Here is a 15,506-nt window from a genome sequence, read left to right as displayed (position 1 = left end):
GGTACCATGAGAAAGCTTTAAACAGCCAGGAGTGCCAAGAGTTGGGCCCACATCAAGCTAATATTGATGACCTATCATGAGGACAGGCGATTAGTTTTGCTAGGCTAGATAAACCCAATAGGAGGGATTTATCAAACCTTATATAGAGGAATAGTGGAGCAAAAAATGAAAGCTGACATCTGATTGGTTGCTATGGACAACTGCTCTATTGTTCCTCTGCACAAGGTTTGATAAATCTTCCCCATTAAAGGGGTACTCCGCCCCTAGACATCTTATGCACTATCCTAAGGATAGGGGATAAGATGTCTGATCACGGGGGTCCCAGTGGCACCCCATGCAGCACCTGGTGTTCGTTTAGAGTCATTACGACACTGCCACGCCCCCTTGTGATGACATTACACCACGCCCCCTTAATGAAAGGCTATGGGAGGGAGCGTGGTGCCGGCACACCCCCTCCCATAGACCTGCATTGAGGGGGCAGAGTGTGATGGCACAAGGGGCATGGCTGTGACGTCACAGCGGAGTACCCCTTTAAGCTCAGCTAAGTTGTTAGGTTAGTAGTTAACAACAAGCTTGCTGATGCTTTCAGTGACAACCAGCAGAATTGTGAATGTTGCTGTAGATTACAATACACTTGGATACTTAGGATGAGAACAAGATGAACAATATAATATATGAATTCAAGTTTTGGTCTACATTAATTCTGTATGTAAACTGTAATGATGAACAATAATGAATATTTACTATAAAGCGTTCAAAATATCTTTACCTGAAGAATCCTAGGATTCCCACCCTGTACTGTATGACGACAACCACTACGTTCTCATAGGCGCTAAGTGCGGAGCCATCATACATACTAGCTAACCCGAACAGCAGCCCACCACCATGTATATAGAAAAGGACCTAGAGGAAAGAGGAACAGATTCCAAGTAATGGGGAAAGCTGTGATAACTTAGCATATCATGAAAAATGTGCAGCTGATATTATTTACAAGCTATTAGATTATGTTCCCACAGTGTTTTTTCAGGTGTATTTTCATTTGAAAAAATGTGTCCGTCATTTATTAATTTTTTTTTACATTTATGTGTTCTATGAAAGTCTACGGGAAAGTAGTTGATGTCTGCGCACACAATATGTAAAAAAAAAAAAAAATGAACACATTTTTTACAGCCACATAAATAATTGTACATATTGTATGCACAGAGAACTATTTTCCCATAGACTGCGGACGCAATTTTGTGGATACATTTTTAGAGAAGAAATACGCCTGAAAAAACACTGCATGAATGTGTAGGGGGGGGGGGGGGTTGACCCCCGCAATATCCTGCCTGGAGATAACATATTTGGGTTACATAGTTGCATATACCTGGAGTTACAGTCAAAATGCACAATAAAACCACAATGAAATGTTATCTTGCACATTTTGCTGTGGAACCAATCCGAATCTGTAAAAAGAAAATCATTAATCCCATAAAAGTCTTTACCACATAAGACAATTAAATCAATGATGGGTGGAGGAGCTCAAACACAATAGAAGGTGACATATAAATGGCAAAAGATTGAAACAAGCAAAAATATATAGTCTAGAAATCTAAAGTGCAAGGTGCTAATGAATGAATAAATATACAGTAAAATCTCCTTTAGCGGACACCTCCTAATAAGGGACACCTCCCAATAGCGGACAGTTCTTAATTACCCGACAGTGTCCCATAAGACTTAATTTATTTGCACCCTCTGAATAGGGGACACTCCCAATAGCGCATGTGGGCACACCTAATAGGGGACAAAACACTCCCAATAGGGGACAAAACACTCCCAATAGGGGACTAAACACTCCCAATAGGGGACTAAACACTCCCAATAGGGGACTAAACACGCCCAATAGGGGACTAAACACTCCCATTAGGGGACAACCAAGCTTATTTGCCAGCCCTACCTTGTACACAGGGCCCCTGCCAGGAGGTACAGCCAATACCACGGTAAGAGGCCCAGGCCTCAGCTGCACCCCCATGCAGAAGCCCCAGCACAGAAGCAGAAGACCAATGTTTAAACAGTTTGCTGGCCACATCATTCACCCCCCTCCCTCCCTGATCCCCCCCCTTATTACCCCCTGTGCCACATCATTTACTCTTGACCCCCCCCCTGTGCTATTTCCTTACCCCTTTATTACCCTCTGTACAAATTCATCACCTCTTTTTTACCACCCTCTGTGCCATTTCCCCCCCCCCCCCCGTGCCATTTCATCCCCTTTATCCCCCTGTACCACTTCATAAAGAGGGGGTGATGAATTTACACAGATGGTAATAAAAGGGGAATGGAATGGCACAGGGGGGATCAAGGGGAAATGATGTGGCATAGGAAGGGGGGGGGGTAATTTGGCACATGGGGAATAAAGTGGCACAGGGTAAAAGGGGGGATGAAATGATAAGGGAGGATTAAGCGGCACTGGGATACTCTACTGTTATATTGTTTATCATGTTTTGCAGGTAATTACACTCTGAAGTGAGTACAGTACAGTATTCGGTCATTTAGAAAGATTTTTGAGCCTTTTTTTTTCCAATAGGGGACATCTCTCAATAGTAATAGGCGATATAGGAGAGAAAAAAAGATGGTGCTTAATAGTGCCGGTTATCCGCAGTATTTGCGGAGAGTAGAACAAAAAAAGTTTAAAAAAAGTACTGGTTGCGCTAAATTACAGGCACAACAGTGATAATCGTTTTGGGCAGGTCGCTGTTGTGTCGGGAGCAGCTGGCCGTCGGTCCCGTCGAGGACGGTGAAGAATGCAGGAGTACAGATGTGGGAGGTGGAAATCCCAGCAGGGGTTTCCTTTTCCTTCTAGTGAAGATCCGACTGCGGCACTGTAGCGCTACACTGGCGTGACAACACAGGAGTCGGCTGTAAAGTAGTAGTACTTTTTATTAGTAATCATAAAAAGTGACATACAGGGTTGGACAAACAACCCTGTATGTCACTTTTTATGATTACTAATAAAAAGTACTACTGCTTTACACCCGACTCCTGAGTCATCACGCCAGTGTAGCGCTACAGTGCCTCAGTCGGAACTTCATTAGAAGGAAAAGGAAACCCCTGCTGGGATTTCCACCTCCCACATCTTTACTCCTGCATCTCCCAATAATGGACTCTTTTTAATTCCCTTTGAGTGTACGCAATTGGGAGATTCTACTGTATTACTATTACAGAATGAATCCATCAGCACCACTTTTTCACCACTAGATGTCACTGTCCACGATAGAAAAAACTATGCATACTAACCTGATATTTACTCCACAAGCCAGGGCAAAAGGGGAAAAAAGGAATTGTGAACTGGCAAGCTGGAATATCAATGTGCCACCAAGAGCCCCTCCCCCCACAACCTTCAACATGTTTTGCTGCTTTGTCCATTGAGTAGCAAAGAGTTAGGGTTGGGTATGCATGTTATTTCTTTTGGATTATTAATTAAATGAAATTAAATATTTTGATTATGAAATGAGTTAAAAAAAAACAATTGATTATCATTACCATGTCTAAGTCCTCTATGGACAAATTAGGGATTTGGTATAGTTATAATAAAATTTTTGCCTGGCCTTGGCATAAAAATCCTGGTCAAAGTTGTATTTGTATAAAAATTTGCATCTTTTTGGCAGGTTTACGCTGCCCTAACAATTTTGAAAAAAATAAAATAGGTGGGGCTCTGTGTAAAATGCCTCACAAATGTAATATTTACCACATAAGTGGTGTAACTTTAGCGGAAATCTGCTCTAAGTGCTCGCTCACATTAGCAGATTTATTTTCAAACGTGCAGCATGTTTCCTGCTGCAAGTTTGAAAGGGGGTGGGCTGTCCAGAGCAGATTTTTGGCTTTGTATTTCCGCTGTCGAAAATTCTCTGCAGACACAATTGACTTTAATGATGTCTGCTTTGGATTTCCACAGAAGAGAATCTGCTGCCGTAAATTTTCTGCGGACAGCACGCGGAGAACACACTCTCTTTCAAACTCGCAGTGGGAAACACGCTGCGAGTTTGAAAGTAAATCTGCTGGTGTGAACAAGCCTTAGTTATGCAGCAGCAAATCTAAAATAAATTTACACCAAAATGCATTAATTTTGATTCAGATTTGCTGCTGCAGATGGGAGCATTTACGTAAAGTTTGGCCATACCAATAAAGAAAGGTGGGACACTGTGGTATACAGTAAACTGCATTGAGACTAAGTTTCCACACAGGTTTTTTCTTGGTGTTTATTGGAAAACCACCACTGCAGTTTTTGAACCAAAGTCAGAAATGGATCCATAAGAGAGGAGAAGTGTAAGTCCTTCCTTTATATGTCCTATTCCTTTTGAATACACTTCTGGCTTTGGCTCAATAACTGCAGTTGCGGTTTTCCAAAAAACACCAGAAAAAAACCTGTGTGAGACATTGAGTTGCATTTTTACTAGAAAAATAAGGAATTGAAAACACAATATAACTCCCAACACACCCAGAGTACTTGGAGCTGTCAGGGCATCTTTTAACCCCTTAAGGACCCAGCCATTTTACACCTTAGGACCCGGCCATTTTTTGCACATCTGACCACTGTCATTTTAAACATTAATAACTCTGGGATGCTTTTAGTTATCATTCTGATTCCGAGATCGTTTTTTCATGACATATTCTACTTTAACATAGTGGTAAAATTTTTCGGTAACTTGCATCCTTTCTTGGTGAAAAATCTCCAAATTTGATCAAAAATTTGAAAATTTTGCATTTTTCTAACTTTGAAGCTCTCTGCTTGTAAGGAAAATGGATATTCCAAATAATTTTTTTTATTCACATATATAATATGTCCACTTTATGTTTGCATCATAAAATTGACAAGTTTTTACTTTTGGAAGACACCAGAGGGCTTCAAAGTTCAGCAGCAATTTTTCAATTTTTCACAAAATTTCCAAAATCACAATTCTTCAGGGACCAGTTCAGGTTTGAAGTGGATTTGAAGGGTCTTCATCTAAGAAATACCCCACAAATGACCCCATTATAAAAACTGCACCCCCCAAAGTATTCAAAATGACATTCAGTCAACATTTTAACCCTTTAGGTGTTTCACAGGAAAATTCACAATCTTCCTTTTTTACACTCGCATGTTCTTGTAGACCCAATTTTTGAATTTTTACAAGGGGTAAAAGGAGAAAATGTATACTTATGTTTGTAGCCCAATTTCTCTCGAGTAAGTACATACCTCATATGTCTATGTAAAGTGTTCGGCGGGCACAGTAGAGGGCTCAGAAGCGAAGGAGCGCCAAGGGGATTTTGGAGAGTACATTTTTCTGAAATGGTTTTTGGGGGGCATGTTGCATTTAGGAAGCCCCTATGGTGCCAGAACAGGAAAAAAAACCACATGGCATACCATTTTGGAAACTAGACCCCTTGAGGAATGTAACAAGGAATAAAGTGAGCCTTAATACCCCACAGGTGTTTCACGACTTTTGCATATGTAAAAAATAAAAATAAAAAATTCACTAAAATGTGTGTTTCCCCGCAAATTTCACATTTTTGCAAGGGTTAATAGCAGAAAATAACCCCCAACATTTGTAATCCCATCTCTTCTGAGTATGGAGGTACCCCATAAGTTGACCTGAAGTGCACTACGGGCGAACTACAATGCTCAGAAGAGAAGGAGTCATATTTGGCTTTTTGAGAGCAAATTTTGCTCGGGGGCATGTTGCATTTAGGAAGCCCCTATGGTGCCAGGACAGCAAAAAATACCCACATGGCCTACCATTTTGGAAACTAGACCCCTTGAGGAACGTAACAAGGAATAAAGTGAGCCTTAATACCCCACAGGGGTTTCACGACTTTTGCATTCGTGAAAAAAAAATTTTCACTAAAATGTGTGTTTCCCCCCAAAATTTCACATTTTTGCAAGGGTTAATAGCAGAAAATACCCCCCAAAATTTGTAACCCCATCTCTTCTGAGTATGGAGGACCCCATAAGTTGACCTGAAGCGCACTACGGGCAAACTACAATGCTCAGAAGAGAAGGAGTCATATTTGGCTTTTTGAGAGCAAATTTTGCTCAATGGGCATGTTGCATTTAGGAAGCCCCTATGGTGCCAGGACAGCAAAATAACCCCATATGGCATACCATTTGGGAAACTAGACCCCTTGAGGAACGTAACAAGGGGTACAGTGAGCATTTACCCCCCACTGGTGTCTGTCAGATCTTTGGAACACTGGGCTGTACAAAATTTTTCATTTGCACAGCCCACTGTTCCAAAGATCTGTCAGACACCACTGGGGTGTAAATTCTCACTGTACCCCTCATTACATTCCGTGAGGGGTGTAGTTTCCGAAATGGGGTCACATGTGTTTTTTTTTCTTTTTTTGCGTTTGTCAAAACCGCTGTAACAATCAGCCACCCCTGTGCAAATCACCTCAAATGTACATGGTGCACTCTCCCTTCTGGGCCTTGTTGTGCGCCCCCAGAGCACTTTGCGCCCACATATGGGGTATCTCCGTAGTCGGGAGAAATTGCATTAAAAATTTGGGGGGGCTTTTTTCCCTTTTACCTCTTGTCAAAATGAAAAGTATAGGGCAACACCAGCATGTTAGTGTAAAAAATGTATTTTTTTACACTAACATGCTGATGTAGACCCCAACTTCACCTTTTCATAAGGGGTGAAAGGAGAAAAAGCCCCCCAAAATTTGTTAGGCAATTTCTCCCCATATACCCCATATGTGGCCCTAAACTGTTGCCTTGAAATACGACAGGGCTCCGAAGTGAGAGCGCCATGCGCATTTGACGCCTGAATTAGGGATTTGCATAGGGGTGAACATAGGGGTATTCTACGCCAGTGATTCCCAAACAGGGTGCCTCCAGCTGTTGCAAAACTCCCAGCATGCTTGGACAGTCAACGGCTGTCCGGCAATACTGGGAGTTGTTGTTTTGCAACAGCTGGAGGCTCCATTTTGAAAACAGTGGCGTACCAGACATTTTTCATTTTTATTGGGGAGGGGAAGGGGGCTGTGTAGGGGTATGTGTATATGTAGTGTTCTTTACTTTTTATTTTATTTTGTGTTAGTGTAGTGTAGTGTTTTTAGGGTACAGTCACACGGGTGGGGGATTACAGCGAGTTTCCCGCTGCGAGTTTGAGCTGCCACGCAAAATTTGCTGCATCGCAAACTTGCAGCCTGATACTCACTGTAAGCCCCTGCCCATGTGAATGTACCCTGTACATTCACGGGGGGGGGGGGGGATCTCCAGCTGTTGAAAAACTACAACTCCCAGCATGCACAGTCTATCAGTGCATGCTGGTAGTTATAGTTTTGCAACAGCTGGAGGCACACGGGTTGGGAAACACTGAGTTAGGAAACAGACAATGTTTCCCAACCAGTGTGCCTCCAGTTGTTGCAAAACCACAACTCCCAAACATTCTCAGGCATGCTGGAAGTAGTAGTTCGGCAACATCTTTAGAGCCAGATGTTGCCGAACTACAACTCCCAGTATGCTTGGAGTTGTAGTTTTGCAACATCTGGAGGACTACAGTTTGCAGACCACTAATACAGTGGTTCCCAATCTGTACCCTTCCAGATGTTGCAAAACTACAACTCCCAGTATGCCAAAACTGTCCAGGCATGCTGGGAGTTGTAGTTCTGCAACATCTAAAGGGCCAGATGTTACAGAACTACAACTCCCAGCATGCCTGAACAGTAAGGGCATGCTGAGGATGTGTAGTTTTGCAACATCTGGAAGGGCACAGTGGTCCCAAAACTGCGGACCTCCAGATGTTGCAAAACTGCAACTCCCAGCATGCCCAGACGCCAAGGGCTGTCTGGGCATGCTGGGAGTTGTAGTATACAGGGTCCCAATACAGCAATGCATGTCGCTTTACGGCGACGTGCATTGCTGTAAAGGGCCCGACCGCGGCTGAAGAGGAACTCACCTGTCGCCGCCGCCGCCTTCAACGCCGGGATCCGGTTCTTCAGGGACGAGGTAAGTATCGGGGCCGGGCCCCAGCACTCCCCCGTCCCCCGCCGCGTCCTCCGGTCTTCCTCCCGACCTCTCCGGACTTCCAGGGATGAAGTAACCGCCCCCCCCCCTGCGATTGGTCGGTTACCTAACCGGGTACCATGCTCCTATACTCCAGCATGGTCCTGGCTGTCTGTGACAACCGGGACCATGCAAAATTACCGGGCGGTCGGGTCCCAGAGACCCGATCAGCCTGGTATCGCCGCAGATCGCAGGGGCGATTTCCCTCGCGATTTGCGACGATCACCGACATGGGGGGCCTACATGGCCCCCCTCGGCGTTTGCACTGGATCCCTGCTTAAGGATTTCAGCAGGGATCCGCCTCCGATCTCTGCCGGGTGAGCGGCGGAGACCAGGAAAAGACCATGATATATGCATACATCATGGGTCCTTAAGACCCAGGGTGTGATGACGTATGCATACGTCATGGGTCCTTAAGGGGTTAAAGGGGTATTCCAGGAATTTTTTTTATTTGACTATGCTACAGGGGCTGTAAAGTTAGTGTAGTTCATAATATAGTGTCTGTGCCTGTGTGTGACGGTTTTCTCACCATTCTTCTGTAATTTTCACCCCAATATTTATTTTTATCAGAATACAAAATGACTGTTGTCTCAGATTTTTCCCACCTTGCAACGCGGCCGAGACCTGACTCACTAGTCAGCTGATGACAGGAAGCCTGTCTGCTTCAATGGGTGGATGGATCAATCTGCAACTAATGCAACAGCTGTAGGCACCCCGATTGAACCACAGGTCTTTTGTTTCAATGGGTGGGGTGGCTCATGTGTGAGAGGGAGGAAAATGGCATTGTGGGATTTGTAGTCAAAAAAACATAAGTCGAACAGGAAATACAAGTCCACAAAAAGCTAGACACAGTGTTATGGTAATCTCATGACATAGCCATTTAGCCCCAAGACAAGCGCAGATCCTTCCTAAGCATGTCCATTACTGTCTGCCAGGTACGTACTAAAATCACCTTATGGTGGATAACCTCTTTAAGTTTTGGGATCACAATAGTTGGAGAACCAAAGGCTAGATTCTCATCTAGTATTTGGATTAGTATTTTATCCAAAATCAGAAGTTGGTCCACAACACAAACAAGGAACAAATATTTCCCTTTTAGTTTTTCTCTGTGTCCCTTCCACTCCTACATTTGGCTACTGCAGATTTACAATAAAATTAATTACAATAAGAATATAAAAAATATTGTCCTCCCATTTATTGATACTTACAGGTAATTTTGATTTCTTTTCTCTGTCGGAGGGAGTGAACACATTGAGGTAAAGGCAATCTTCTGAAGACTGGGGAATCTTAAAAGAGGTTTGAAAATATGTGCTTAGACCACTCATGAAATCTTCTTGTAAACATCTGAAATATACAAAATCCAAAATGTTTGATTCATTGGGGGAACAAAGCACAATGGCCTATAGCTAGGGGGCAAATCCTGGGAAAAAATGCTGTGGGAACTCCTCCGAGGTTATCAACCAGTGATAGAACAACATTTTATATATTTGACCACAGATCCAGAGCAGCAGTGTCACAATTCATCTGCATGAGAATCTGCATAATTTGGTGCAGGTTTGCTGATGCAGATTTACCAACAGAAATTCTGTGGATTTTCCACTGTGGAAACCCTGCAGCATTTCAGTCTTGTGTATAAGCATCCCTAGGCTGTGTTCACATGACAGAAAATTTCCGGTCGGACATTCTGCAGACAGTGGGACCACTTGCAAATGCACTGTCTCCATGGATGGCAGTGCATTTCTGAGAGGATTCTGCAGAAAGAGTTGACTTGTCAATTCTTTCTGTGGAGGCTAAAATCGGAATTTCCGTGGTAGATGTTTCCTGCTTGCCAGCTAAATTTCTTCATTTATTCTGCTCATGTAAAGCACAAATCTAATATGTGAAAGTCTGCCTTTGAAAAGCTTACTGTAAAAACTGTTCTTGTAAAAGCAAAATATCTCATAAATCTATGTAAAAGCAAAACTATCTCATGTTCATGGAAAAGATCCAAAACCATGTTTGTGAAAAGGTTTATTAGGCATCCTGTTAATGTACCCTATACTTGTACATTCTTATCTTTTCTCTTTTAGCCAAATCTACCCTCAAGTGCTCAGGAGGGGGAGTTGGTGGTGTCCCGGAGCAGATTCACCTTTTGTACTCTGAACACTGTTCAGGTGGCTTTAGTTTTAAACGGGTACTCCACTTGAATTTTTTTTTTTAATCTACTGGTGCCAGAAGGTTAAACAGATGTGTACATTTCTTCTGTTTAAAATCTACCTATCCTATCTACCTGTAGGAAAATGGAAGACGTCCAGCACCAGGAAGGCAGGTAAAAACGTATTTATTGAGGTACAAAAATAACAAACAGCATATAGAAGAGCGTAGTGCTACGCGTTTCAGGCGTGCCATGACTAAGGGCTCATTAGCCTGAAACGCGTAGGCACTACGCTCCTCTATATGCTGTTTGTTATTTTTGTACCTCAATAAATACGTTTTTACCTGCCTTCCTGGTGCTGGACGTCTTCCATTTTCCTGCTGTTTGCACGTGGAAGGGAACGCCACCATGCCGGTCTGCAGCACAGAAGCCAGGACACGCGGATAGAGCAGTATCTTTGTATTATTATCCTATCTACCTATCCGGCGCTGGACAGTTCCTGACATGGACAGAGGTGTCAGCAGAGAGCACTGTGGTCAGACAGAAAGGAAATGCAAAAATAAAAAAACTTCCTCTGGAACAAATAGCAGCTGATACGTACTGAAAGGATTAAGATTTTTAAATAGAAGTAATCTACAAATCTGCTTAAAAGAAAAATGTAAGCAAGGCCACCCACACTAAACCCAATACACTGGGTTGTAGTGTGGGTGAAGAGGAGTCCATACAGGGGATGACGTGAGAGCTGTGCATCCCCGGAGAGTGCTCTGTGCAGTGTAACTGCACATGCGTCGGGCCCTCGCTACTCCCAGCGCATGCGCAGTTGCACTGCGCAGAGCGCTCTCAAGGTACGCACAGCTCTCACGTCATCAGGAAGTGACAGCTGCGTAAAATCTTCAACACATGTGCTCTGCATACAGAGCTCAGCGCTCAGTGGGCGTGTGACTCAACGTCTCTAGGACGTGGATGACGTGTAGTTGAAGAAAATGCATATGCAAATTAGGGGGGCGGGCTTACGTACCTTCCTCTAGGACCCAAAGTATGACTGCCGGTGGGGGACACACCTGCAGAGCGCATCTAAAGGGGGTGAATCACGGGACTTTACCAGACGAAAACTCAGCGGCAACAAAAAAAAATGTAAGTGACCCTTGTATGGACTCCTCTTCACTCACACTATAACCCAGTGTGTTGGGTTTAGTGTGGGTGAACTTGCTGACAGCTTTCCTTTAACTTCTGGCACCAGTTGATTTAAAAATAAAAATTTTCCCAGTGGGGTATCTCTTTAAAGGTTCTTGCTCATTTCTAATCTCTTTAAGTGTATTCCAATACAAATACATTTTTCTGTGTTTCTATATATTGTCTGCATGCACTGAGCCTGACATAGAGAAAACACCTATCTTGCATCTATCTTATGTTTTTTTACATAGTTTTTATTCAACCACATTTCATTTGTAAAAATGAGTCCACAAACTAATGTCCTAATTTTTTAACATTAATGTGCTCTATGTACAGTTGGGAGCAAAAGTTTGGGCACCCCAGGTAAAAATTTGTATTAATGTGCATAAAGAAGCCAAGGAAAGATGGAAAAATCTCCAAAAGGTATCAAATTACAGATTAAACATTCTTATAATATGTCAACAAAAGTTAGATTTTATTTCCATCATTTACAATTTCAAAATAAAATGGCGTCTGCAAAAGTTTGGGCACCCTGCAGAATTTATAGCATGCACTGCCCCCTTTGCAATGCTGAGACCTGCCAGTGTCATGGATTGTTCTCAATCATCATCTGGGAAGACTAGGTGATGTCAATCTCAAAGGTTTTAAATGCCCAGACTAATCTGACCTTGTCCCAACAATCAGCACCATGGGTTCTTCTAAGCAGTTGTCTAGAAATCTGAAACTGAAAATAGTTGATGCTCACAAAGCTGGAGAAGGCTATAAGAAGATAGGAAAATGTTTTCAGATGTCAATATCCTCTGTTCAGAATGTAATTAAGAAATGGCAGTCATCAGGAACAGTGGAAGTTAAAGCAAGATCTGGAAGACCAAGAAAAATATCAGACAGAACAGCTCGCAGGATTGTGAGAAAAACTATTCAAAACCCACGTTTGACTGCACAATCCCTCCAGAAAGATCTCTCAGGCACTTGAGTTGTGGTACACTATTCCACTATAAAGAGATACTTGTACAAATATGGTCTTCATGGAAGAGCCATCAGAAGAAAACCTCTTCTATGTCCTCACCACAAAAATCAGAATTTGAACTTTGCAAATGAACATACAGACAAGCCTGATGCATTTTGGAAACAAGTTCTGTGGACCGATGAGGTTGAAATTTAACTTTTTGTCCGGAATGAGAAAAGGTACGTTTGGAGAAGGGGAACAGAATTTAATGAAAAGAACCTCTGTCAATCTGTTAAGCATGGGGGTGGATCAATCATGCTTTGGGTTTGTATTGCAGCCAGTGGCACAGGGAACATCTCACGAGTAGAAGGAAAAATGGATTCAATAAAATTTTAGCAAATTTTGGATGCTAACTTGATGCCATCTGTGAAAAGCTGAAGTTAAAGAGAGGATGGCTTCTACAAATGGATAATGATCCTAAACACACCTCGAAATCCACGGGGGATTACATCAAGAGGTGTAAACTGAAGGTTTTGCCATGGCCTTCACAATCTCCTGACCTTAACATAATTGAAAATCTATGATAGACCGTAAAAGAGCAGTGCGTGACAGAAAGCCCAGAAATCTCAAAGAACTGGAAAACTTTTGTAAGGAAGAATGGGCAAAGATACCTCAGACAAGAATTGAAAGTCTCTTGGTTGGCTACAAAAAGCATTTACAAGCTGTGATACTTGCCAAAGGGGGCAGTACAAGATATTAACTCTGCAGGGTGCCCAAACTTTCGCAGACGTCATTTTTTTGTTTTCTGTTATTTTAAAAGTGTAAATGATGGAAATAAAATCAAACTTTTGTTTATTATAAGTTTATTATAGGTATGTCTAATCTGTAATTTGATGCCTTTTGGAGATTTTTCCATCTTTCCTTGGCTTCTTTATGCACATTAATACAAATTTTTATCTGGGGTGCCCAAACTTTTGAGCCCCACTGTAAGTCTGGAGGAAAGTGGTTGTCTGTTTACACAATATGTAATGCATTTTACAGCCTGTTTTTAAAAGGATTCTGCTGCACTGTGCACACGGCAGAATTTTTGCGGCAGATGAAATCCAGATTCCGTCCTCCGCTGAAAGAATTCTAATTCTACATATATTCCAAAGTATTGTTCACCAGCATTGCTACTGCATCATAAGTAAATAACAAGTTGTATTCTATAAACCCTGGCTTTTGGGGTATTATTTTCCTGTGGCCTTGGTATGGATTACAGCTTAATTGAATTAGTTGTTTGTAGGACTATACATCTCAACATTCTGCCATGTGACACTACAACCCTCATCCCCCACCATTTACTACAAACACAACCCTACTTTGGCATCACAAAATTTACATTTATGCTACCAAAAGGTAAAAGGCCAAGTATCCTTCCATCACTTGTTCCTATCCACAGCTAAGGGTCAGTGACACAGATTTTCATGGCCTCTGTAGCACATGGCCTGACATGAATGGGGAATGTTCTAGACTTCCAGTCCCCTTGCTCTAATTCTCCTCAATGAGGGGTGTAGTGTTTAGCTTTTGCCAAAAGATGGCACTGTGTACTGTTGTTGTGTGAGACTCTCTTAAATGTAAACAAATGTAGGTGGCGACTGACTTGTAACCCTTTCAGCATGAGACCAGGTGATCACAGTGAGCTAACACATAAAACACATAGCATACATCTGAAGTGACAGAACATCCGAGATCCAACTCTGCAACCCTACCTGTGGGTTAGTACATGGATCACAGCTGGACCATAAATACATTACACTTACATTGGGGGGTACTCCGAAGCATCTCTAACAGAGTTCCAGGGTTCAGGAAGTTCTGGTTTAGCAAATCTCAGTGAACCAACTGGAGGTTTTGCAAAAGGGACTCCAAAAAATGCATCTATGGCCCTAGTTGTTTCCTTTACTGGCACTGTAACGCCTCGCAGTTGTCCATATTTCGTGGTTACTAATGGCCCTTTATTATTTTGACCTAGGAAAAAAAAGAACATTATTTAACACAACTGCCACTACTATAAGGGTAATACTTTCCCTATTCTCCTGTCCTTAGTGGCACTTCCGGCTGGGACATGCATATGTACTATTTAAACATATAATTTACTATTCCTTACTGTTCAAACACTGATAAAAATAAAGACTGCTCTGCTCTCTCCAACAAGAAATGTTATAATACTGATACCTATAGATAGATAGCCTATAACTGCTTCAATTCTGCCTCCTATGTAAGAATATAACTACTACAATACGCCCTTTTACAGATAAGATTACTGTAATACTGCTCCCTTTGTAAAAATATATTAGTACAATAATACTGCCTATAAGCAAGAATTTATCTACTATTATACAAGTTTGCATGTACAAGAATACAATTTTTATAAGGTCGTTTTACCATATATTTTTTTTACCAATTTTGGGACGTACAACTGCTATTTTATGACTGTTTGTTTAAAGAATTAATAATTGTTGCAGGTGGAAGAGTGTGAAGCCCTTTTTTCAGCCATTTATGTCATTTTGAGATGGCTTTTGGTACATACATTGGGCCAAATTATGCTCTAGTTGCAAACTGACTTTTTAGGGTTCTACTTTTGCTACTGCCCAAAAAATGGCTAAACTAAGCCAAAACTTATCCAAAAGAATGCTGGTTGAAAGGCCCCAAATGCCACGCAATGCATTGAGGAGAAATTGTAGATTTACTTGTCTATGTGCAGCATTGTATTTAGAGTTTTGAATACTTCTAATTTCATCCTGCATTGCAGTTCTTACCTGTTCCAATCGTTGTTAGGATTAAGGGACTGAAGAGCAGAATATGCAGTAGAATGTCCATGTCCTGTGCGTTGCAGTCACTCTCTAAATACTGTTTTCTATTTCAAAGTCTTTAGTTATAGTAGGAGATCTGAGGTCATTGATAGTACAACAAGATTTCTGGCTAACAAATCACATTATACATGAAGATTTATCAAAGTTGGCATTGTTAGCTTGACTTCTAAGCTACACCCACTTTAACTATGATCAACCTTGCACCCTGGCACCTGCCCATGTATGCTACAGGTCTTGAGTACTAAACCTCTAATCACTAAAACAGAGAAACATTATTTGTATTTTAGAGTAAGGCTGGGTTCACACAGGTTCATGCCAGTGTTCTGGCATAAAAAATGTTCACATTTTGATGCCAGAACACTGGCATGAACCTGTGTG

At 42.0% G+C, this 15,506-nt stretch overlaps 1 protein-coding gene across 1 annotated transcript in view; it reads right to left on the bottom strand.

Annotated features, from left to right (window-relative positions):
• LOC130277641 (fatty acyl-CoA hydrolase precursor, medium chain-like) overlaps positions 1-15,259 on the bottom strand; it is a 42,654-nt gene extending 27,395 nt beyond the window's left edge. The window contains exons 1-4 of the mRNA XM_056528375.1: positions 15,075-15,259; positions 14,079-14,283; positions 9,232-9,367; positions 770-903 (exon numbers count right to left, since the gene is read on the bottom strand). Of these exons, the coding sequence (XP_056384350.1) occupies positions 770-903; positions 9,232-9,367; positions 14,079-14,283; positions 15,075-15,135 (536 nt within the window). The 5' untranslated portion in view covers positions 15,136-15,259. The remainder of the gene's footprint in view (positions 1-769; positions 904-9,231; positions 9,368-14,078; positions 14,284-15,074) is intronic.
• Between the last annotated feature and the right edge of the window lie 247 nt (positions 15,260-15,506).

Source organism: Hyla sarda, chromosome 6 (assembly GCF_029499605.1).
Source record: "Hyla sarda isolate aHylSar1 chromosome 6, aHylSar1.hap1, whole genome shotgun sequence".
NCBI lineage: Eukaryota > Metazoa > Chordata > Amphibia > Anura > Hylidae > Hyla > Hyla sarda.
This window is presented reverse-complemented; position numbering and strand designations above follow the sequence as displayed.